The 23082-nt window shown below is 41.0% G+C and overlaps 1 protein-coding gene across 1 annotated transcript in view; it reads left to right on the plus strand.

The window, feature by feature from the left end:
• cntn6 (contactin 6) overlaps nt 1–23082 on the plus strand; it is a gene marked incomplete at both ends in the record, with an annotated part of 81386 nt that overhangs the window by 25713 nt on the left and 32591 nt on the right. The window contains 3 exons of the mRNA XM_083939770.1: nt 1164–1291; nt 1868–2040; nt 6543–6660. Of these exons, the coding sequence (XP_083795896.1) occupies nt 1164–1291; nt 1868–2040; nt 6543–6660 (419 nt within the window). The remainder of the gene's footprint in view (nt 1–1163; nt 1292–1867; nt 2041–6542; nt 6661–23082) is intronic.

Consider the following 23082-nt stretch of genomic DNA (forward strand, 5'->3'; position numbering starts at 1 on the left):
GTATCAGCACCTCTAAATCTTAGGCCATGGCTCTCAGCAGGAAACCGGTGGATTGCTTACTCCAGGTAGGGAATGAGTCCTTACAGTGAAGGAGTTCAAGTACCTCGGGATCATGTTCACGAGTGAGGGGACGATAGAGCGTGAGTTTGGCCGGAGAATCGGAGCAGCGGGGGCGGTGTTGCAGTCGCTCTACCGCACCGTTGTGACGAAAAGAGAGCTGAGCCGGAAGGTAAAGCTCTTGATCAACCAGTCAATCTTTGTTCTTACCCTCACCTATGGTCATGAAAGCGGGGTCATGACCGAAAGAACGAGGTAGCGGGTAAAAACGGCCGAAATGGGTTTTCTCAGGAGGGTGGCTGGAGTCTCCCTTAGAGATAGGGTGAGAAGTTCAGCATCCATGAGGAACTCGGAGTAGAGCCGCTGCTCCTCTGCGTTGAAAGGAGCCAGTTGAGGTGGTTCGGGCATCTAGTAAGGATGCCCCCTGGGCGCCTCCCTAGGGAGGTGTTCCAGGCATGTCCAGCTGGGAGGAGGCCTCGGGGAAGACCCAGGACTAGGTGGAGAGATTATATCTCCACACTGGCCTGGGAACGCCTCGGGATCCCCCAGTTAGAGCTGGTTAATGTGGCCTGGGAAAGGGAGGTTTAGGGTCCCCTGCCTAAGCTGCTTCCCCCGTGACCTGACCCCGGATAAGCGGATGAAGATGAGATGAGAGATGAGATGAGATCTTGATGCCATTTGCACGTGTTGTCGAGCAATAAGGCTGCAGGTAGAATATCCCATTCAAATTGCCTCTCTCCATTGCAGCTCTTGTTCTCCTATCGCCATCCTACCCTGCCCTGGTAGCCTGTTGTGTATCCAGTTAATATGTGCATTTAAGCTATGGTGCTGTCAATAGTTTGCTGACCCTACAGCAAATCTGTTGTGCTTCAGCTGAGATAATTGTTATCTTTTGAGGTGTGCAAATAGACTTTTGGAACAGATTCTGAAGCCTTCATTGAGAAAAAAACAAACAGTTGAAATGGCTTCAGAAATGACGCCCTATCTCAGCAAGTTGATTATAATTTGATTCTTATCATCACTTTTCATTCCATTAACATCTAAGAAATTGATAACCAAATGAGAAGAGTCATGATGGGTTGTTTCAATTGTATCCCTCTACTCAGACAGACTATCATGGAGGATGGGACTCTACGTATCACCAACATCTCCAAATCTGATGGAGGGAGGTACACGTGTCTGGCCAGAAACCATTTTGGAGCATCCAGCAGCACAGGGACACTGGTGGTGAAAGGTAATTATTTTTCTTTCTACACAGGTTTTCACTACTGTACCTTTTGAGCCAATGGTTTAAACTTTTGTTAAGGGAAAAAAATACTAGCTCAAGCATGAAATTGATAATGAAATATATAGCCATTTCATGCTCCTGCCAGTTTGACAGACGTATAAGTCATCCATGGTTTTGTCAGCTGTGAGTTATTGTTCATGTAGTGGAGTGGGGCAAACCATCACCATCTATAGCTGTGAGTAAGGAAATATTTTGTCACTAACATTAAATTTCAAAAGAACTGCCGTAGCATTTTAAGATTTGGGTTTGTAAATAAGGATGATTATAGAGAGGGAGTTATTTTTCCCTTTTTAGTTGACATTGTGATTGCAATGTGTTTAATTATTCATTACTGAGTTATGAGAGGCATTCACTTCCTAAGTGAAGTTATTTAACGTCTCTTAATTACTTGATAGAGCTGAATCTGTCTCACTATTCTGGGGAAATTAAGCTTTATAACCCTCTTCATTTTGCAGGATTTTATAGAGACACTGCTACATACAGTAACAAAAAATTCAATTTTTTCCTCCTATAATGCTGTAGAGCCTACCAAGATTATAGTCCCACCCTTGAGTTTGGATGCCACCATGGGACAGAGTCTTGTGCTGCCATGTGAGGTGTCCAGTGACTCATCCCTGAGTCCCATCTTCAAGTGGTTTTTCAATGGGAAAGCCATTGATTTCAGCAAGCAGGAGCACTTTGAGATGATTGGAGGGGTATGTATAATACGAGTGAACACTTGTTCTTCAGCACCAAGCATTTGACCTACATCATTTTTTTAAAAGCTAAAGCTGATATCGCAGCTCCTGAGATCTGTGCTTTACTGCAACATTATGTCTATAATATTCGCATCAACTGTCAGTGTACCTTGAACTTTCCTGAATGCTTCTCAGCCATCCAATTCTTCATCAAGACCTAGATTAAAATATATATGTATTTAATGGCAACAGGTTTAGCAATACCAGGAGACCCACTGCAGCTGTTATGACCTTTAGTTATTGTCTAGGCCGGGGGGTCTCCAACAAGTAGTTTGAAAGCTGCTATGAGTTTGACATCCATTTCTGATAAATCCATAAATCACTTGGTAAACCTGTTAATAATAACTCACTGATATCCCGTGCCCTTCTGACACAAAAAAGATTATTTGCCAATCCGCTGTCAATAATGTGACGTTACGCTACTGTGAGATTTTACTACATCAGTCCTGTCGCATATCATTAGGCGATGTTAGCGGGCCAGCCAGCACACATAAGATTTGACTATGATCACGGAAAATAACCAGGCATATAAAAAGCAAAACAATATCCTATTTGCAATTACTGTGTCAATCCAGGATATAAACCTCCAAATTGATGTCAAGGTAAAATCTCATTCACAAAATTTCAAGGATCTGGAGCCTGTCACACTATATAGATGATCTGCTGAATAACTTGAATCAAAAAATTGTAAATTTTATGGATGACATTACTCCAGCAAAAGTTAAGACTGTCACTGACAAGCAGAAAAGCAGAAAGTACTATGGAAATAAAATCCAACTGTCAATCTCCTGAAAACAGTGTAGGACTGAATGAAATTGGCCCAAACACAAACTTCAGATCCCCCTTAAAAACACATAAAGAGATGCTTTGCACATATACAGTAATACTGAATACTACTGCTGCTTGTTTGTTTTGACATACACTCGAGCAAATAACCAACGAAGACTTCCTTTGTGTTTGAAATAATAATCGTTATTTAATTTCTTCATGAAGCCACATAATTATCATTTGTTCACATATTAAACAGACAGAACGCTCAAGCACAGTTAAAAACTGTTTGCTCCTCCATTCATCAGCAACACCCGGGCAACACACTGAGTAAACTCAAGTAACCTGCCTGCCCTCGCATCCATCCGGTTCAGGTCAGCAGCAAAAGGAAATACTTCCCCCTAGCGGTTTGGAGGTATAAGGGGGTTTATAAATAAAACATTGTTCCTACACTTAGGGCCCATCCACACGAGAACTCGTTTTATAAACGCACATTTAATACCGGTTAGGCCACCCATCCACACGCAGACGGCGTTATCGGAGCCTGAAAACTGTCTTTTCTGTAACCAGTTCCCAGAGTGGGACTATTTGAGAATGCCCCCCGTGGCGTTGTCGTCTGGATGACGAAAACTGCATACTTTGTTAACGATGCCGTCATCTCTACACCTCTGATCTCTAACCCCCGCGGCTTCACATAACAACAACAGCACTGCTGCATGGAGAGAGACATGGACCCACAGACTGAACTGTACTCTGAGCCACATGCATGGGAATGAATTAGGCCGACCACATATTTGTCCTTTTTCCCTGATGGTCTAAATAAGACGCTAAATTGGTCGCTAGTAGCTTTTTATAAATAAAGTTTCCAAGAAGGTCGCATAAAGTAGCGACTTTGCCCGTCTGTGAGTGCTTTGGGACGAGGAAGGGCTCACAGCAGCACCCGCTGCTCGTTGAGATCAGTTACTATAGAGTGATACGTGCATTAGAGTCCAAAACGCCACAAAAGTCTCCAATAACACCAGAAACAGTCTACAGATTTCTCTCTAGGATGGATGAGGATTTGGGAAGTCACCAGATTTGGCAACAAACTCTCTGGTGTTTGTATTATGATTCTACACAACAGCGGAGCTCCGTCTCTGTGTTGGTGTATTTCTGCGGCAGTTACAGCTCCACACCCAGGCATGGCATGTGTATTAGAGCGTTTACAGCTGGTTTCACGTGGACGCAGATACTTCTTGGACGGAAAACTTATTAAGAATGTTGGGGGAAAAAAAGGTTGTTTTCGATCGTGTGGACGTACCATTAGTATTACTGGACCTTAATGCGGCCTTTGATACTGTGGATATTAATGTATTACTACATTAGAACATTGGGTTGTACTTTCAGGTATGGTTATCAAGTGGCCCAGGACATATTTACAAAACAGGAGCTTTTATGTTTCCATTAGTAACTATACCTCAACATCAACATCCTTGACCTGTGGTGGCCTTCATTTTTCAACCTTTATAGGCTCCCGCTTGGACAAATCTTGGACTTCGGTCCCCTAGAATCTCATTGTCAGTACATTGATTAAATTAACAGCTGACTGTCTCAAAATTATCCCCAGCTGAATAATGACAAAACTGAAATAATTGTATTTGGGGAAAATGAGGAGAGACTTAATGTCTGTGTAAAGTAAATTTGTTTCAAAACACATTATACATGCCCGGAAATGATTGCCGTCAACATGTGAAAAGACAGTCACTCATATTATACTGAATTATGGACTAAGAGCATTCTTTGGTGGGCCTTAAATCATGGCTCAATGACGCACTGAACCACATAGAAAAAAATCCACACTGGAGGGAAAACAATTCACTGCTCTCCATTGACTTTTTTGTGTGTGCCTCCTTGTAAATTCTGTCTGCTAGCAAAAAAAAACCAAAAAACTGAAATGTTGCTGTGTGGTGGGATGTACAGTACCAAGAGGGTGAACATTTTACAAGCTGCCACGCTAAAAAAACAAGGCTTTTGAAGCCAAAAGTGAATAGAGGTTTTAGCTTAATGCTAACACATAATTGGAATTAGTAAATACATTTGCTTTGCGATTGCAATATCAACCTAAATCTTATAGCTCCTATAGCTAGCAAAACTGCTGCAACCATTAGGCAAATAATTAGTGCATAATTAATAAAATAATAATGACATAATAATTTGTCCATTAGATGTTACTGTCCATTTGTATCCTTGCAATGTTAACTGATTTGCAAAAATGATTAAAAAAAATATGTCTAAGTGCTTATAATACAACATGCTCATAGTGGCATATGCTTACTGTGAAAATGCTTTAGTGCCACTTACAGAACAATAGTAAGCCTAAAACAGTCAGTTTCTCTTCCTTCAGCTAGATGAAGCATCCATTTTTCAGGTTAAAACTGATGGTTAGGGGTTAGTGTTAAGGACACGTAGAAAACAGAGTACTGCTTTGTTTTTATGATCCTGAAACCGTGTTTCTTCTTACTTGAAAAACAACAAAATTTCACCAATTGGGACTTATCTATGCCATCAAATTAAAAAAATGTCGACCCTCCCTCAGCCTCCAAACTGTCCCACTCTGAGCCTCTTACACATTTACACATTTGCATTTTTCAAAATGATGCAGTGGGTGGAGTAAGGCTCAGACCTTGGGGGTGACGTTACACTTCAACAGACACATTTAAATATGGAACTATTTCTTTAGTCAGAGAGCTATAGAAGGTCCTGGTAAGTGCATTTTTGACATGAGATGGGCATCAATCTTCTCATATAATTCTTTGCAAGCAAGTGAATTTGTGTGTTTCTAACATCTCAAACAATTCCTGTAAGTATAGGTCGGACTGAATGAATGATAACATGAAAGCACAAAAGGAAATAGTTGTTTTATGGTGGATTTCACCTTTTAGTCCATGTGTCACAAACAGTGTACACTTAATTCACAGATGTCAGCAGATGTTACTGTGTGTTGTGTCTGAGGGGAAAACCTGTAAACAGAAATCTCCATCCCGGAGGTGATCTCACATATGAGCAATCAAGTTATCCCGAAATAAATAGAGCCTGAATGTCTGTAATTACAAGATTTATGTTCCTTCTGATCAAGCACACCAGGTTGCTTTGCAACCACCGAAGTTGCTGCACGGCACTGACATTTCGACAACAGGTGTTTAACTTGTCTTTGCTTTTAACACAAAGGGACTGAATTTAGATAGTTGTATTTTACTGGAAAAAAGTTTTGAAAAACGTGTGTGTGCTAGTGTGTGTGTGTGCGCATGCGTGCGTGCGTGCATGTGTGTGAGTGCACTCACAAAGCAGTATAAGTGCAAAAAGCTAGACTTACAATTTTTGCTATTGCCATTCATTTGGGCTGTAAGGGTATAAACACAACAAACACTGATCCAAAGGAAAAAGACAGTTTGAACATCATTTTTGTGTAGCCTTCCTTGCAATGTAAAGCGGAATTAATTTGTTTTGCTAGCCTGTCATGTCATCTTTTCTTTTTTCCAGTAGAGCTGTGGTGAATCCAAAATTATTTTATGGAGGATTTACTGCTGTGCGTATGACTGAGAAAGAAATCGAATGTGTTCTGAGGATTTTCCATGCTTCTTTTTCTTTTTACTTTGACTTTGCTGTTTTCCTACCTCTGTAAGACTTTTCTAAGAACATGTCTTTGTCATTAGGGATTTGCTGGTGACCTGATGGTGAGGAACATTCAGCTAAAGCATTCTGGGAAGTATGTGTGTATGGTACACACCGAAGTTGACACTGTCTCAGCAGCAGCAGACTTAATTGTCAGAGGTATGCCTCTTCCTTCTTTCTTACAGTGCTTGTCATTTTGTAGGACTCTATGGAGGTTTTCAATGTCTTGTTTTTTTGTGGAGTGTGTGTTTCTGTTATGACACACACACATCTCACTGCTGTCGGATATGAGCTATATCACCCAGTTGTCAGTTTTCAGATATTTTGAGAAATATAGCTTTGATAGATTTTCAGATTGACAACCATGCATGTTTTTGAAATGACGCTGGTGTGAATGTTTTGAAATTAATTTTTTTTTTTAACCAGATGGACTCAATGATTATCACACTTAACTTAAAGAGATACTTAAATGTATATTTAAAGGTTACTGTGAGTCTAGATGCTTATCTGGAAGTTTCAGTGGAGTGCTGTAATTTTTCAACAAATTCAACACCATATATTCTGTGGAGGATATCTGTTGATGTTGAATCATGAGTCTATAATAGCTTTACATATATTTGAGCTTGATGTGCTAAACATCTGTGATTCATTGAATTCAAGGCTCCCATATGACCTTTGATGCATTATTTTAAATAAACAGTGGAAATACCACAAAGCACACTTACGCTGAGTAGCGATAAAAGCAGCAAACCAAACAGACTTCGTAAAAAAATCCTGACATACAATTATTCCACGCTGCCTCATAAAGTGCATTCAAAATGTTAAGTGGCTACCCTCAAAGTGCACGGCATAAAGTGCATAAGTGCATTCATCATCATCATCATGTCATTGTCATCATTAACATCATCAACAACAACAACAACACCACCACAACCATCGTCAACTTGTTCTCATTCAGATGTCTGATGGCTCCAGGGACAAAACTAGACCTGTGCCTTTTAGTTTTGGTCCTGGGTACGGTGAACCTGTGGCCAGATGGATGGAACAGGAAATCTCTGTACAGGGGGTGAGACCTATCCCCTAAGATGGAACCAGTGAGCCGCTGCAGCTGTCTTATATACAGGGCTTCTTGGCTAGACTGGGTCTCACCGCTAGTCCTGCTAGCCTATTTGACAGCCTAGCTCAGTGAGTTCCTGCTCTTTAAAGACAGGTTGCCAAACCATGCCACCATACAAAAGGAAAGGACAGACTCAATAAAAGCACAGTAGAACAGCTTCATCAGTGATCGGTCAACATAAAAGCGAGACAGTTTCCACAAACAGAAATGACGCTGGTGTCCCTTCTTACACACAGCTTCACAATTTTCTATGTCTATGTGTCATATGTCTATGATTGTACCCAGATACTTGTAATATTGTAAAAGTTCTACTGTCTGACCTTTGATGTATGTGACTTCATGTGGAGGGGCTTGTTTTCTAAAATTGATAATCATGTCCTTGGTCTTTTTCGTGTTTATCTCTAGATAGGACTCCTCACACCACTATTAAATGGTTGACAACCGGACCAAAACCTATCTCACTTGCCTGTAACAGGCTGATGATGATCGTGTTGTCTGCATATTTCATAATGGTTCTCCTATCAAACCCATTCTGACACATACATAAATACATAAAAAATACAAGTGACAAAACACAACCCTGTAGGGAACCTGTGGAGGAGAAGACTTTATCAGATAACGATCCATTAACCTTCACCTTCTGTATTCTATTAGTCAGGAAGTGAAGGGACCAATCCAAAATATTCTTACTAAGGCCAAACTGTTCTAGGAGTCTCTTTGCTAAGATGTGGGGCTGTGTTGAAGGCCGATTGATAAAATCAATAAATAAAAGTCTGGCTAGTGACCGACTTGCTCAACATGTTCGAATATCTGGTTATTTAGGGCAATTGTAGCATCTTCTACCCCTCTCTTTGGTCTGTATGCAAACTGCATTGGATCTGGTGCCTGCCCTGCTACTTTCAGGATCTCGGTCTTGACAAGTCTCTCAAAGGATTTCATAACTACTGATGAGAAGGCCACTGGTCTTAGATAATTTAGAACCTTGGGGCAGCTGACCCTTGAGACAGGGACCGCTACTATATCCTTCTAGATTGCAGGGACATGTTGTGACTGTAAAGACTTGTTGTAAATAAAATGAAAGATAGGGCTCAGTTCTCTGGCACAAGATTTAAGTAAGTGTCCCCATATGTCATCTAGACAATGACTCGTATGTACTTTAACTGAGAAAAGGGCCTTTTCCACATCTCTGAGGTCTATATCAAAATGCTGGTCATCCATCAGTTCATGCCTCAGCTCCTGTACCTCTCTATTAAAATCATGCTTGTCGTCAAAACGATTGTAAAACCAATTTGCAAAGCTCAGTGTCTGAGTTAAAACCATCCATACTAATATGGCTACTCTTTGAGATTTGGAGGCTTGCTATGGTTTTCATACTAGACCAAGCAGAGCCAAGGTTATTTGCAACCATCTTATCCTCTAGCTCAGGATTGTTCTGTTTGGCCGTTGAGATTTCTGTCCTCAGCTCTCTATTAATTGTGTGCAAGTCAGAGGAGGATGCACAATCTTTAAAAGCAGCTCTTTTTTCCTGTAGACTGGCCATCACAGATTTATTTACCCATGGTATATTTTTCGGATAGGTTTTCTCCCGCCTATGAGGAATAACCATGTCTCTACAGAGAACAATGTAAGAGCATACAACATGAACCAAGACATCCAGGTTATCAACACTCGACTGTTTAAACATGTTCCAGTCCATGGAGTCGAAGCACGTTTGCAGGCGTTCCTAAGCTTCCCCTGCCCAGACCCTAATGTCCTTTGTCTGGACCTTCTTTCTTTTTAAAAATAGTTTTATATATGGGCAGCAGGTGCACGCAGTCATGGTCCGTTCTGCCCAGCGAGGGCAAAGGGAGAGATTTGTAGGCGTTCTTAACGGACCCATAGCAAAGGCAGAGTGTCCTGTCCTGCCTGGTTGGGCAGGGCACATATTGAAAAAAGTTCCTAATTGTCTTTTTGAGAGAAATATGGTTATAATAACCCAAAACAAAATTAGGAGCTTCGGGCGAGATTGACAGCCGTTTTTGCACCACATCGAAAATAGAACTACAGGCAGAATCAGCTTTTGCTTTAGGGTGTATATACACCGTTGTGATGAAAAGTTGTGGAAACTTCCAGGGGAAGTGAAAAGGATGATACAGAAAGGATTTAGTACAAATATGTCACAGAGCTGCTGCTGCAGTATTGTTTGTTGACATAAAGACATCTCCCCCCTGACATTTCCCAGTCACCTGAGCGGATGAGCCTGTCTGTCCATCGAGAATGCTGCTCCAAAGCCGTCCAGGGCCAGGTCGTTGTCTCAGTCCTTCTCAGTAAGCCACAATTCAGTAAATGCCAGGACCCCGCAGTCTTTGAAGTCTTTTTTATAGCGCATGTTTCCCTGGAGTTTGTCCAGTTTTCCCTTTAGAGACTGAACGTTCGCCCGCATCATGGAGGGCAGTGAAATCCAGTCGAGCCGTTGTTTCTGTAGCCGGAGCCTGATGCTTCACTCATTTGCTTCCTCAGAATAGTTTCTCTTGTGTTATAATCACAAAGACAAGTCCTGAAAGTGGATGCAAGGAGTCATTCATCAAGGTCCAACACACAACAATATGCATCGAAATGGTCAGTAACACTATTGGCCTGTTCCCATTTTTACCATGAACAGCTGTGCTACAGCTAGTCACCCCTGGTTGAAATGGGTGACCAAATGGAGAGGAAAGTAATGCTGTGTCTGGGAGGTTCAGATTGGCAAAGTGACATCAAATGTCAGTAGCCAAAGTCAGACGGTGCAGCTTTTACAAACATACGTTTAGGGATGTCCGATAATATCGGCCCACCGATATTATCGGCCGATTTTGAGTTAAAAATGTAATATCGGGAATTATCGGTATCGGGTTTTTACAACCGATGTTAGTTCTGTAGGTTTCAGCATTTCTGAGTGTACCTGAATGCAACACGGGCCGTTTACAGGCGCGTGCTTGATGACGTATAACAACAACAACACGCTAGACTCGTAGGTTGCTAACCGTGGCTAACAAGCTTCAGCTCGCCCGGTACATGAGATGTCCGTGGTTTGGAAGTATTTCCAAGTGTCACCTACTAACAGTAAATGTGCGCTTTGCAATGACTGCAAGGCGTCTTTCTTTACTACATCAAATTTGATCACCCACCTCAAGAAGAATCATGCGGAGTTAAACGCTACATCTGTGCAGCAAAGTGATGAGAAGAAGCAACAGCAGACACCGAGAAACAAACTGTTTCTATCGTTCAAGATGCCGGATTCACCAAACTTGTGGAGTTCCTCGAGCCCCGTTATGTCTGTATAACGCCCAGTCGCAAGTATTTCTCAGACCAGTGCTTTCCCGAATTGTACAGCTTTGTTTACAGTCACGTCGAGAAGCTAATTTCTGGCTCTGTATCCATTAGATCCAATACAGGTTAGCATGTTGAGCTTAACTGCTAATTTATTGCTTGTATTATTTGCCAAGTTATGGCTCGGTCGTTACTCAGTCTGGAAAAAGAGAACTATGTTTGTTTACTACTCTGGACTGAAGATATGCATTTTCCTTGTTGTGATGTTGTCTGTAGTGTTGTTTGAGGCAAAATATTCTCTCTAAAAACACAATCAAATAAATGAATGGCACTTTTTTCAATAACTTATTTTGTACAGACTGTGTTTAAATTTGAAAAGCCGTGTTGCATTTATGTATGCATCCAGTGGGGCATCACAATAAAATTAGGCATAATGTGTTAATTCCATAATAGGTGATATGTGATGAATTTTGGTGTAAAAAGGCTGCATATATCGGTATCGGGTGATATCGGTATCGGAAATTAAGGGTTGGACAATATCGGAATATCGGATATCGGCAGAAAAGCCAATATCGAGCATCCCTAGCCAAAACGTGTGCTGAAGTGTCCTCTAGGAGCCAAAACGTGTGCTGAAGTGTCCTCTAGGAGCCAAAACGTGTGCTAAAGTGTCCTCTAGGAGCCAAAACGTGTGCTAAAGTGTCCTCTAGGAGCCAAAACGTGTGCTAAAGTGCCCTCTAGGAGCCAAAACGTGTGCTAAAGTGCCCTCTAGGATCCAAAACATGTGCTAAAGTGGCCTCTAGGATCCAAAACGTGTGCTGAAGTGCCCTCTAGGAGCCAAAACGCATACTAAATTGTCCTCGAGGAACCAAAACGTGTGCTAAAGTGCCCTCTATTAGCTAAAACGTGTGCTAAAATGCCCTCTAGGAGCCAAAACATGTGCTAAAGTGCCCTCTAGGATCCAAAACATGTGCTAAAGTGGCCTCTAGGAGCCAAAACGTATTAATAGACTAAAAATAGACTAATATATATATATTTGGCTGGTAAATCTCAAATTCCTCACAGAAAACACAAAAACACACATCGACTTTGCTTCAGTTTGTATTTATTTGCTTTAACTACAACAATAACTTCAAATCCAAACAAAGACAAACCAGTGAAGGGTTTTTGGCAGATGTGGTGATGATAGTTGTGTTAAGAAACCGCCCTTCTCTTCACGAGTCGACCCTGAAAGAGCAACGCAGATATTAAAGTTATTTCCACGCAGCAGAAGCAGAAATATCTTTGGGTGGACACTTAAACTTAAACGCCAGAACCCTCATTAATAAGCTCAAGAATTATCTCCCCCACTCATGTGAACGGGTCAGATGGGTAGTGATTGGTATAATCATTGGGATGGCTGCTACTTTACATAATTCAAGTGTAATACATACGTACGTACATGCATGCATGTCAGGTCCACACTGCTATTTCACTCCAGTTGATCTGTGAAAACAGGATTTACACCGTGAAACGTGGTGAAATGTGCATAAATTATAACTAATTAATTAATTATGTGGGGTTCATAGAGCACAATTCAAGCACTTTCCAGGTGCATTTCAAGCTTTTTCCAGCACCTTTACAGTTGTGTTAAATTACATATTCTTCTATAAACACATATGTTGAAAATTATTATTTCACCTTATTTTTTCCCCGTTAAAATCTATTTTATGACGCTATAAACACCCAAAACTGTTTAATACCAGAAGGATAACATATTAAATTATATTTCTTTTCTACAGCTGTTTGTTGTGAAGGAAATGCAGACAATATCAAGGATGTTCAAGCACTTTATCATAAAAATAAATACAAATAAGGCCCTTTTAAAAACCTTGAAAACATTAAAATTCAAGCACTTTCAAGGTGCATTTCCAAGCTTTTTCCAGCACCTTTACAGTTTTGTTAAATTACATTTTCTTCTACGAACAAATATATTAAAAATTATTATTTCATACATAGAAAATGATTTTTTCACCTTATTTTTTCCCCATTAAAATCAAGTTAAAAGATATTTTATTACACTATAAACACTAACTACTTAATACCAGAAGGATAACATTAAATTATATTTCTTTTTTATTGCTGTTGGTTTAAGGATGTTCAAGCACTTTATCAAAACAATAAATAAAATAAAGCCTTTTAAAAACCTTGAAAACATTAAAATTCAAACATTTTCAAGGATTTCCAAGCACCTGTGTGATTTTTGGATTATAGAAAAGTAACTTTATCCCCAAGGGGAAATTAGGTCATCGTAGCAATACAATCACAGATACCAAATATAAAATACAATATAAAAACTACAATAAGAGAACAGTATGGTGAATTTAAAACACTATATAACAATAAACTATGTGGATTTTAAGGTGCAAGATAACGAGAGAAAGGTGCATTCAGAGATAAGTCACTTTGAATGCTGCATGCCGAATTAAAGAGGTGCTATTTTGACTTAATAACATGTTTGACATGTGTTAAACTAGCTAATAAATCTAGGTGAATAATGGATTTAATCGGAAATAATGATATTTTTAAATGGAGTTTGGTGAGAGACGGATTCAGCTCTGGGACACGCGGTCCTCTCTCCACCACGTGCTCGAACAAGGACGGTTAGCTACGTCAGACAGCTTATTTGTGCTGTTTACGACACTTAAATACATTAAAACAATAATAATAATTATAATTAGGGATTACATTTAAAACTGACTTACCTCAGTGGTGCAAACTAAACCTGTTTAAAAACCATTGTAAAACTGGTAGCTTGTGCTAGCTAGCTACTCACAAAGATACGTTTATTTAATATTCATTAAAAATTAAATATAACAATTCATATCTCGACTAATAACGTTTTTTAGACGAGGAGCAACGGATCCACAAGACTACGACAACTACTCTTCTTCTTCTTCTTCTTCTTCGTCTTCTTCTTCGTCTTCTTCTTCGTCTTCTTCGTCTTCTTCTTCTGCTGTGTGCGTTACCTCCACCTGCTGGAGACACACTTGCCTTTTAAATTCACACACATTTAAAGGTTGAATATGTAGAATCTTTATTTAAATATATATATATATATATATATATATATATATATATATATATATATTATCTATACATACATATATATAATTTCAGGGGTACAGAATGAAAGTATTCCTTTTCCATAAAGAAATATATTTAGTCTGAATTAATATTTAAAATTGTTTTTGATGGGTTTATTAATGACTTTGATTTTCTGGAGGGGACGGGTTCAAACAGGCTCAAACAGACTCTGGTCTCCTGTAGGCTACTGGGCCGGGTCTGACCAACCTGGCAACCTGACTGCTGGAGTTATTTTTTGTTGTTGCGACTACGATCTTGAGACACTAGATGGCTGTGTTTACACTGCTCATTCTCCGTATTCAACCTTAATATTTTACAGTTTTTTGGACGGGTTTGACACTGACTCAGTTTACCCGTGCTCATCCTCACCACATCACTGCCGGACAGGTGTCTCTGTGCAAACCTCCGTCTCCGCCTTCAGCCTTACTCTCACTGCTGCTCTGCTCACGCTGCACCAGGCTACAGAAACAAGGAATCCTTCTGTGTTGAGAGCGAGCTAATCGATTACACACCACTCAAAGAAAGACTTCCAGTTGAAGAATGGCTAATGTTAAATAGATAGATATACTTTATTGACCCCAAGCTGGGAAATTGAAGCAAGTACTGTTGTAAGTTAATTGATTAATCCAGGCCCTTCTGTGTGGAGTTTGCATGTTCTCCCCATGTCTGCGTGGGTTTTCTCCGGGTTCTCCGGTTTCCTCCCACAGTCCAAAGACGTGCAGGTGTTCGGTTCATTGATGACTCTAAATCACCCGTAGGTGTGAATGGTTGTCCGTCTATGTTTGTCTCTATGTGTCCTGTGATAGACTGGCGTCCTGTCCAGGGTGGACCCCGCCTCACGCCCGATGTCAGCTGGGATCGGCTCCAACCCCCTGCGACCCCAATAGGGACAAGCGGTTGAAGATGGATGAATGGATAGTCCAGTTTAGTTGTTTCCCTGTATGATTCATCACTTAACATGGCGCAGGCTGATCGCTGACACACTCCGCTACAAAACCTGGCAACCCGACTGGAGGAATTTTTTGTTGTTAAGCCTTCGTTAATGTCGCTTCATTATCTGTCGTCTTTATTCTCGTTGACTTTTTGATATCGTGAAGTAGCTTTTCTTTAAACACACTTCTAAGTCCTTTGTTGTTACATTTTCTTTCACCAAATTCATAAATCAGGAGGTTTAACAGAAACATTTGAGTGTTTGAGGATATTTTTAATCCTGTATTTTTTTAAGGGAAGTGGAAAAGCTCTACTGAGTTGGTTAAATTCTCTATAAGAGCATGAATTTCCATTTAAATGCATTAAATCAGTAACTTATAAAACCTTTTTATCAAAGCATTCATTCTGCATATGGGGCCTTAGCAACGGTTGCTATGCTGCTTTTGAATGCCCTGAGTGGGAGGGGCTTATGAAATCTGCCCTTGATGATGTCATAGTCATGATTGCATGCCTTTGATGATGTCATCGTCATGATTCTGTGCCTTTGACGCATCATCTGAAACAGGTATAAATAGCAGAAGCCCATTGAGTCAGAAACACATTTTCCCCGAGCCACCGCCAAGAGAAGTTAGATTTATCGCGCCGTCATTTTAGATTTTTACAATTTCAGGTTCTTCTGTTAAAAACTAAAACGTTTTTCAGTTCAAGAACGAAGATTGGATCGATACATTCGTGTCAAAGACTTGAATTCATCCAGCGAACACGGTATTTTGCTTTTAACCTCGCACTATTTTGTGAAGAACCAAGAAGCAACAACAAACGTCATGTCAAGCGAAGGGATTTCACAGACGGAGGATGTGCCACAGGTTCAAATCTGTACCATCCTCCCGCTAATCCAATCCTTCGTCGAGAGGATTACAACAGCACAGTGGGAACTGCTCAAAGCAGGCACCCCTGATTTCGCCACAAAGGTCATGATGGCCGAACTGCTTTTGAGCATACTGACAGCCGTGTCCGACGCGGTGTTGAAAGGTCTCAAAAACAGACCTGCAGAGGTGTCTGTGGACATGATGAGGGAAAGTCTGGGAGATGCGATTGCGCTGGGCTTCGCCCAGGCTCTTGATGCGAAGGAACATGTAAAATCGGAAAGCTCTGAAAAACTGTCAAATTCTTTCAGTGCAGAGCTTACAGAGAGTATCAACTCTTCTCTCTCACCTGCGTTGCTCAGCGCAGAGCCAACGATGTGTCAGCACATCACTCCTGCAGGCAAGCTCAATGCTATGGTCGGCCACGCCTGCAACATGGTGAAGATCTTAATAGGAAACATGAAGATCTTCTGCAAACCGCGACCACGAAAAGGGAAGACCGCCTCCCCTAAAGAATCAAAGTCCGGAGACATGGAGGCAGAACACAGTGGGACCCCGACAGCGGTCACACCTGTGGAGCCAGAAGCCTCAGAAACCGATGAACCAGAGGACATCGGTTCAACATCATCATTTGAATCGATCAAAGACATCCTCATAAAAGAGTGGGACAACATCAATGGACCTCTCTTGGAGGATGTACCTGAAACAAGCGGGATGCTGCATTCGCAGAACTCCTGGGACACAGAGAGTGCTGCAAAAAGCATTGCCGACCTCGTTGACGAACATTTGGAGGAGTTGGAGGAGACAGGTCCTGAAGAATCGGAAGAGAAGACCAAAGAGTGCAGGAAGAAAGCAGGCAACAAGATCAAGGCCCTTTTTGGAAACCTCTTTGCCAAATCACGGCTTTATGGTCTACTGGAAAAACTGAAGGCCAAATTCCAAAAGACTCCCAAAGAGGAAAGCAGGGAGTCCTTTCACTCCTTCATGCAGAGTTTTCAATCTCTGCTGATGGAGGAGGGGGAAAAACAAATTGAGGGAAAGGAAGTTTGTATTCCTAAGAGGTTTGCAAAGATGTCCCCCGATAGAGTACTGATGATGACACAACTACTCAGCGATCTCATTTACAGCTACGTCACACAGGGGACGAAAACCGACTTCATCGCAGAACCAACCGAAAGGAATCAGACTTGCAGGACAGTGGCCATTCCACAGTCACATGCAGCCATGTATTCGGAAATTCGGATGAATGTGTGGACTTTCATGGAAATGATGAGGTGGTGGGTGAAAACTCAGGCCACGAAACACAGTGAAGGGGTGACAACACTGATAATGGGCGAAGAGTTACCGGAGTATGTGGAAGAGAATGAGCCTTTGCCAACTGCTGCATCGCCTGAGCCGCAGTGTTCGGAGACACCTGCGAAAACCCGTGCAATGACACGTATGAAGACACCCGAGTATACACCAGAGTATACACTTGCGATTACACGAACGGAGACAGCTGCGATAACACGCGCAACGACGCACGCGGAGACACTTGTGACAACCCGTGCAATGACACGTATGAAGACACCCGAGTATACACCAGAGTATACACTTGCGATTACACCTGCGGTAACACGTGCAACGACGCGTGCGGAGAGACCAGCGAAAACACGTAGGGAGACAAATTCGGAGACACATTCAGAGAGAAATTCGGACACACGCGCTCATTTCGAAGCCATTCAGGAAGAGAAAAACAGAATGGCAGTGGAGGTCTTGGCGGAGAAGCTGTACACACGGGTGCTAAAGAAAAACAATGTGACCATGCCCGCCGTGAAACCCGAGGACATCATCAGGCGTCTGTCTGAAAGAACGTGGGCCGAAGTGGAGGGGATCAACTTTTACCACAACACGAAGACCTTCAGAAACCTGGACAAGGCCATTTTCAAGGACCTGTGTAAGAAGTGGGGCGGTGCAGACTTGGTGCTGATCGCAATGAAAACAGGGGAACCAGCACTGGAGAGCCACATCGCCGCCTTCGTCAAAAATGACCTGACGACTCCACCGAACACACGGAACGGCATCAGCAGATTCTTCAGCTCCGCGCGCAAAGCCATCGCCAACGTCTTCAGATGCGGGGCAGGTGTGACATAGGGGACACGTCCACCATTCAGTGCCAGGTGATCCGGTTGACTTCTTCCAGATGAGCTGGTTGACTTCTTCCAGGTGAGCTGGTTGACTTCTTCCAGGTGCGCTGGTTGACTTCTTCCAGGTGCGCTGGTTGACTTCTTCCAGATGAGCTGGTTGACTTCTTCCAGGTGCGCTGGTTGACTTCTTCCAGATGAGCTGGTTGACTTCTTCCAGGTGCGCTGGTTGACTTCTTCCAGGTGCGCTGGTTGACTTCTTCCAGATGAGCTGGTTGACTTCTTCCAGGTGCACTGGTTGTATGTATTCAGTACCGGTTGATCTGGGAAGAATCAAAAACAAACAAGAATAAAAAATAAAAAACAAATAACAGATGATGCCTGTATCTCTCTTATGATTTGCTTTAAGAATAGGGATGTCCGATAATATCGGCCCACCGATATTATCGGCCGATTTTGAGTTAAAAATGTAATATCAGGAATTATCGGTATCGGGTTTTTACAACCGATGTTAGTTCTGTTCAGCATTTCTGAGTGTACCTGAATGCAACACGGGCCGTTTACAGGCGCGTGCTTGATGACGTATAACAACAACAACACGCTTCACTCGTAGGTTGCTAACCGTGGCTAACAAGCTTCAGCTCGCCCGGTGCATGAGATGTCCGTGGTTTGGAAGTATTTCCAAGTGTCACCTACTAACAGTAAATGTGCGCTTTGCAATGACTGCAAGGCGTCTTTCTTTACTACATCAAATTTGATCACCCACCTCAAGAAGAATCATGCGGAGTTAAACGCTACATCTGTGCAGCAAAGTGATGAGAAGAAGCAACAGCCGACACCGAGAAACAAACTTTTTCTATCGTTCAAGATGCCGGATTCACCAAACTTGTGGAGTTCCTTGAGCCCCGTTATGTCTGTATAACGCCCAGTCGCAAGTATTTCTCAGACCAGTGCTGACCCGAATTGTACAGCTTTGTTTACAGTCACGTCGAGAAGCTAATTTCTGGCTCTGTATCCATTAGATCCAATACAGGTTAGCATGTTGAGCTTAACTGCTAATTTATTGCTTGTATTATTTGCCAAGTTATGGCTCGGTCGTTACTCAGTCTGGAAAAAGAGAACTATGTTTGTTTACTACTCTGGACTGAAGCTATGCATCTTCCTTGTTGTGATGTTGTCTGTAGTGTTTTTGAGGCAAAATATTCTCTCTAAAAACACAAACAAATAAATGAATGGCACTTTTTTCAATAACTTATTTTGTACAGACTGTGTTTAAATTTGAAAAGCCGTGTTGCATTTATGTATGCATCCAGTGGGGCATCACAATAAAATTAGGCATAATGTGTTAATTCCATAATAGGTGATATGTGGTGAATTTTGGTGTAAAAAGGCTGCATATATCGGTATCGGGTGATATCGGTATCGGAAATTAAGGGTTGGACAATATCGGAATATCGGATATCGGCAGAAAAGCCAATATCGAGCATCCCTAGCCAAAACGTGTGCTGAAGTGTCCTCTAGGAGCCAAAACGTGTGCTGAATTTTCCTCTAGGAGCCAAAACGTGTGCTGAATTGTCCTCTAGGAGCCAAAACGTGTGCTAAAGTGCCCTCTAGGAGCCAAAACGTGTGCTAAAGTGCCCTCTAGGAGCCAAAACGTGTGCTAAAGTGCCCTCTAGGATCGAAAACATGTGCTAAAGTGCCCTCTAGGAGCCAAAACGTGTGCTGAAGTGCCCTCTAGGAGCCAAAACGCATACTAAATTGTCCTCAAGGAACCAAAACGTGTGCTAAAGTGCCCTCTATTAGCTAAAACGTGTGCTAAAATGCCCTCTAGGAGCCAAAACATGTGCTAAAGTGCCCTCTAGGATCCAAAACATGTGCTAAAGTGGCCTCTAGGAGCCAAAACGTATTAATAGACTAAAAATAGACTAATATATATATATTTGGCTGGTAAATCTCAAATTCCTCACAGAAAACACAAAAACACACATCGACTTTGCTTCAGTTTGTATTTATTTGCTTTAACTACAACAATAACTTCAAATCCAAACAAAGACAAACCAGTGAAGGGTTTTTGGCAGATGTGGTGATGATAGTTGTGTTAAGAAACCGCCCTTCTCTTCACGAGTCGACCCTGAAAGAGCAACGCAGATATTAAAGTTATTTCCACGCAGCAGAAGCAGAAATATCTTTGGGTGGACACTTAAACTTAAACGCCAGAACCCTCATTAATAAGCTCAAGAATTATCTCCCCCACTCATGTGAACGGGTCAGATGGGTAGTGATTGGTATAATCATTGGGATGGCTGCTACTTTACATAATTCAAGTGTAATACATACGTACGTACATGCATGCATGTCAGGTCCACACTGCTATTTCACTCCAGTTGATCTGTGAAAACAGGATTTACACCGTGAAACGTGGTGAAATGTGCATAAATTATAACAAAAAGATAATTAATTATGTGGGGTTCATAGAGCACAATTCAAGCACTTTCCAGGTGCATTTCAAGCTTTTTCCAGCACCTTTACAGTTGTGTTAAATTACATATTCTTCTATAAACACATATGTTGAAAATTATTATTTCACCTTATTTTTTCCCCGTTAAAATCTATTTTATTACGCTATAAACACCCAAAACTGTTTAATACCAGAAGGATAACATATTAAATTATATTTCTTTTCTACAGCTGTTTGTTGTGAAGGAAATGCAGACAATATCAAGGATGTTCAAGCACTTTATCATAAAAATAAATACAAATAAGGCCCTTTTAAAAACCTTGAAAACATTAAAATTCAAGCACTTTCAAGGTGCATTTCCAAGCTTTTTCCAGCACCTTTACAGTTTTGTTAAATTACATTTTCTTCTACGAACAAATATATTAAAAATTATTATTTCATACATAGAAAATGATTTTTTCACCTTATTTTTTCCCCATTAAAATCAAGTTAAAAGATATTTTATTACACTATAAACACTAACTACTTAATACCAGAAGGATAACATTAAATTATATTTCTTTTTTATTGCTGTTGGTTTAAGGATGTTCAAGCACTTTATCAAAACAATAAATAAAATAAAGCCTTTTAAAAACCTTGAAAACATTAAAATTCAAACATTTTCAAGGATTTCCAAGCACCTGTGTGATTTTTGGATTATAGAAAAGTAACTTTATCCCCAAGGGGAAATTAGGTCATCGTAGCAATACAATCACAGATACCAAATATAAAATACAATATAAAAACTACAATAAGAGAACAGTATGGTGAATTTAAAACACTATATAACAATAAACTATGTGGATTTTAAGGTGCAAGATAACGAGAGAAAGGTGCATTTCAGAGATAAGTCACTTTGAATGCTGCATGCCGAATTAAAAAGGTGCTATTTTGACTTAATAACATGTTTGACATGTGTTAAACTAGCTAATAAATCTAGGTGAATAATGGATTTAATCGGAAATAATGATATTTTTAAATGGAGTTTGGTGAGAGACGGATTCAGCTCTGGGACACGCGGTCCTCTCTCCACCACGTGCTCGAACAAGGACGGTTAGCTACGTCAGACAGCTTATTTGTGCTGTTTACGACACTTAAATACATTAAAACAATAATAATAATTATAATTAGGGATTACATTTAAAACTGACTTACCTCAGTGGTGCAAACTAAACCTGTTTAAAAACCATTGTAAAACTGGTAGCTTGTGCTAGCTAGCTACTCACAAAGATACGTTTATTTAATATTCATTAAAAATTAAATATAACAATTCATATCTCGACTAATAACGTTTTTTAGACGAGGAGCAACAGATCCACAAGACTACGGCAACTACTCTTCTTCTTCTTCTTCTTCTTCGTCTTCTTCTTCGTCTTCTTCTTCTGCTGTGTGCGTTACCTCCACCTGCTGGAGACACACTTGCCTTTTAAATTCACACACATTTAAAGGTTGAATATGTAGAATCTTTATTTAAATATATATATATATATATATATATATATATATATATATATATATATATATATATATATATATATATATATATATATATATATATATACATACATATATATAATTTCAGGGGTACAGAATGAAAGTATTCCTTTTCCATAAAGAAATATATTTAGTCTGAATTAATATTTAAAATAGTTTTTGATGGGTTTATTAATGACTTTCTGTCCCGTTCTGTTTCCATGGTAGCAGCCAATAGCGTTGGGCGTTGCTGGTTGCCAGGGCTGTCTGTTGTTTGGTGCAGCTACTGTAGGCTGGCACTGGGTGAAATAGAGTTTGCCAATCCTGCAGCAGCTTCTTTGTCCCAGCAGCTGAGTGAGCGGAGACGGGCAACAACCAGAGTCACTATAGGCCGAGCATTCACTCCATGGACTGAGAGAAAGGAGAGGAACGCCATTCAAACGCACGCCCACATGGCTACGCTTCTCCTTGATGCTAACATCACTTTCATCTGCACTTAGCTGGAACAGCTAACGCTAACGCTAACTGTCAGTCAAACTCCTCTTATCCTTGTTTTTATGGTGTGATTTTCTGGAGGGGACGGGTTCAAACAGGATCAAACAGACTCTTGTCTGCTGTAGGCTACTGGGCCGGGTCTGACCAACCTGGCAACCTGACTGCTGGAGTTATTTTTTGTTGTTGCGACTACGATCTTGAGACACTGGATGGCTGTGTTTACACTGCTCATTCTCCATATTCAACCTTAATATTTTACAGTTTTTTGGACGGGTTTGACAATGACTCAGTTTACCCGTGCTCATCCTCACCACATCACTGCCGGACAGGTGTCTCTGTGCAAACCTCCGTCTCCGCCTTCAGCCTTACTCTCACTGCTGCTCTGCTCACGCTGCACCAGGCTACAGAAACAAGGAATCCTTCTGTGTTGAGAGCGAGCTAATCGATTACACACCACTCAAAGAAAGACTTCCAGTTGAAGAATGGCTAATGTTAAATAGATATACTTTATTGACCCCAAGCGTGGAAATTGAAGCAAGTACTGTTGTAAGTTAATTGATTAATCCAGGCCCTTCTGTGTGGAGTTTGCATGTTCTCCCTGTGTCTGCGTGGGTTTTCTCCGGGTTCTCCGGTTTCCTCCCACAGTCCAAAGACGTGCAGGTGTTCGGT

This window comes from Echiichthys vipera, assembly GCF_963691815.1.
Source record: "Echiichthys vipera genome assembly, chromosome: X".
Taxonomy (NCBI): Eukaryota; Metazoa; Chordata; class Actinopteri; order Perciformes; family Trachinidae; genus Echiichthys; species Echiichthys vipera.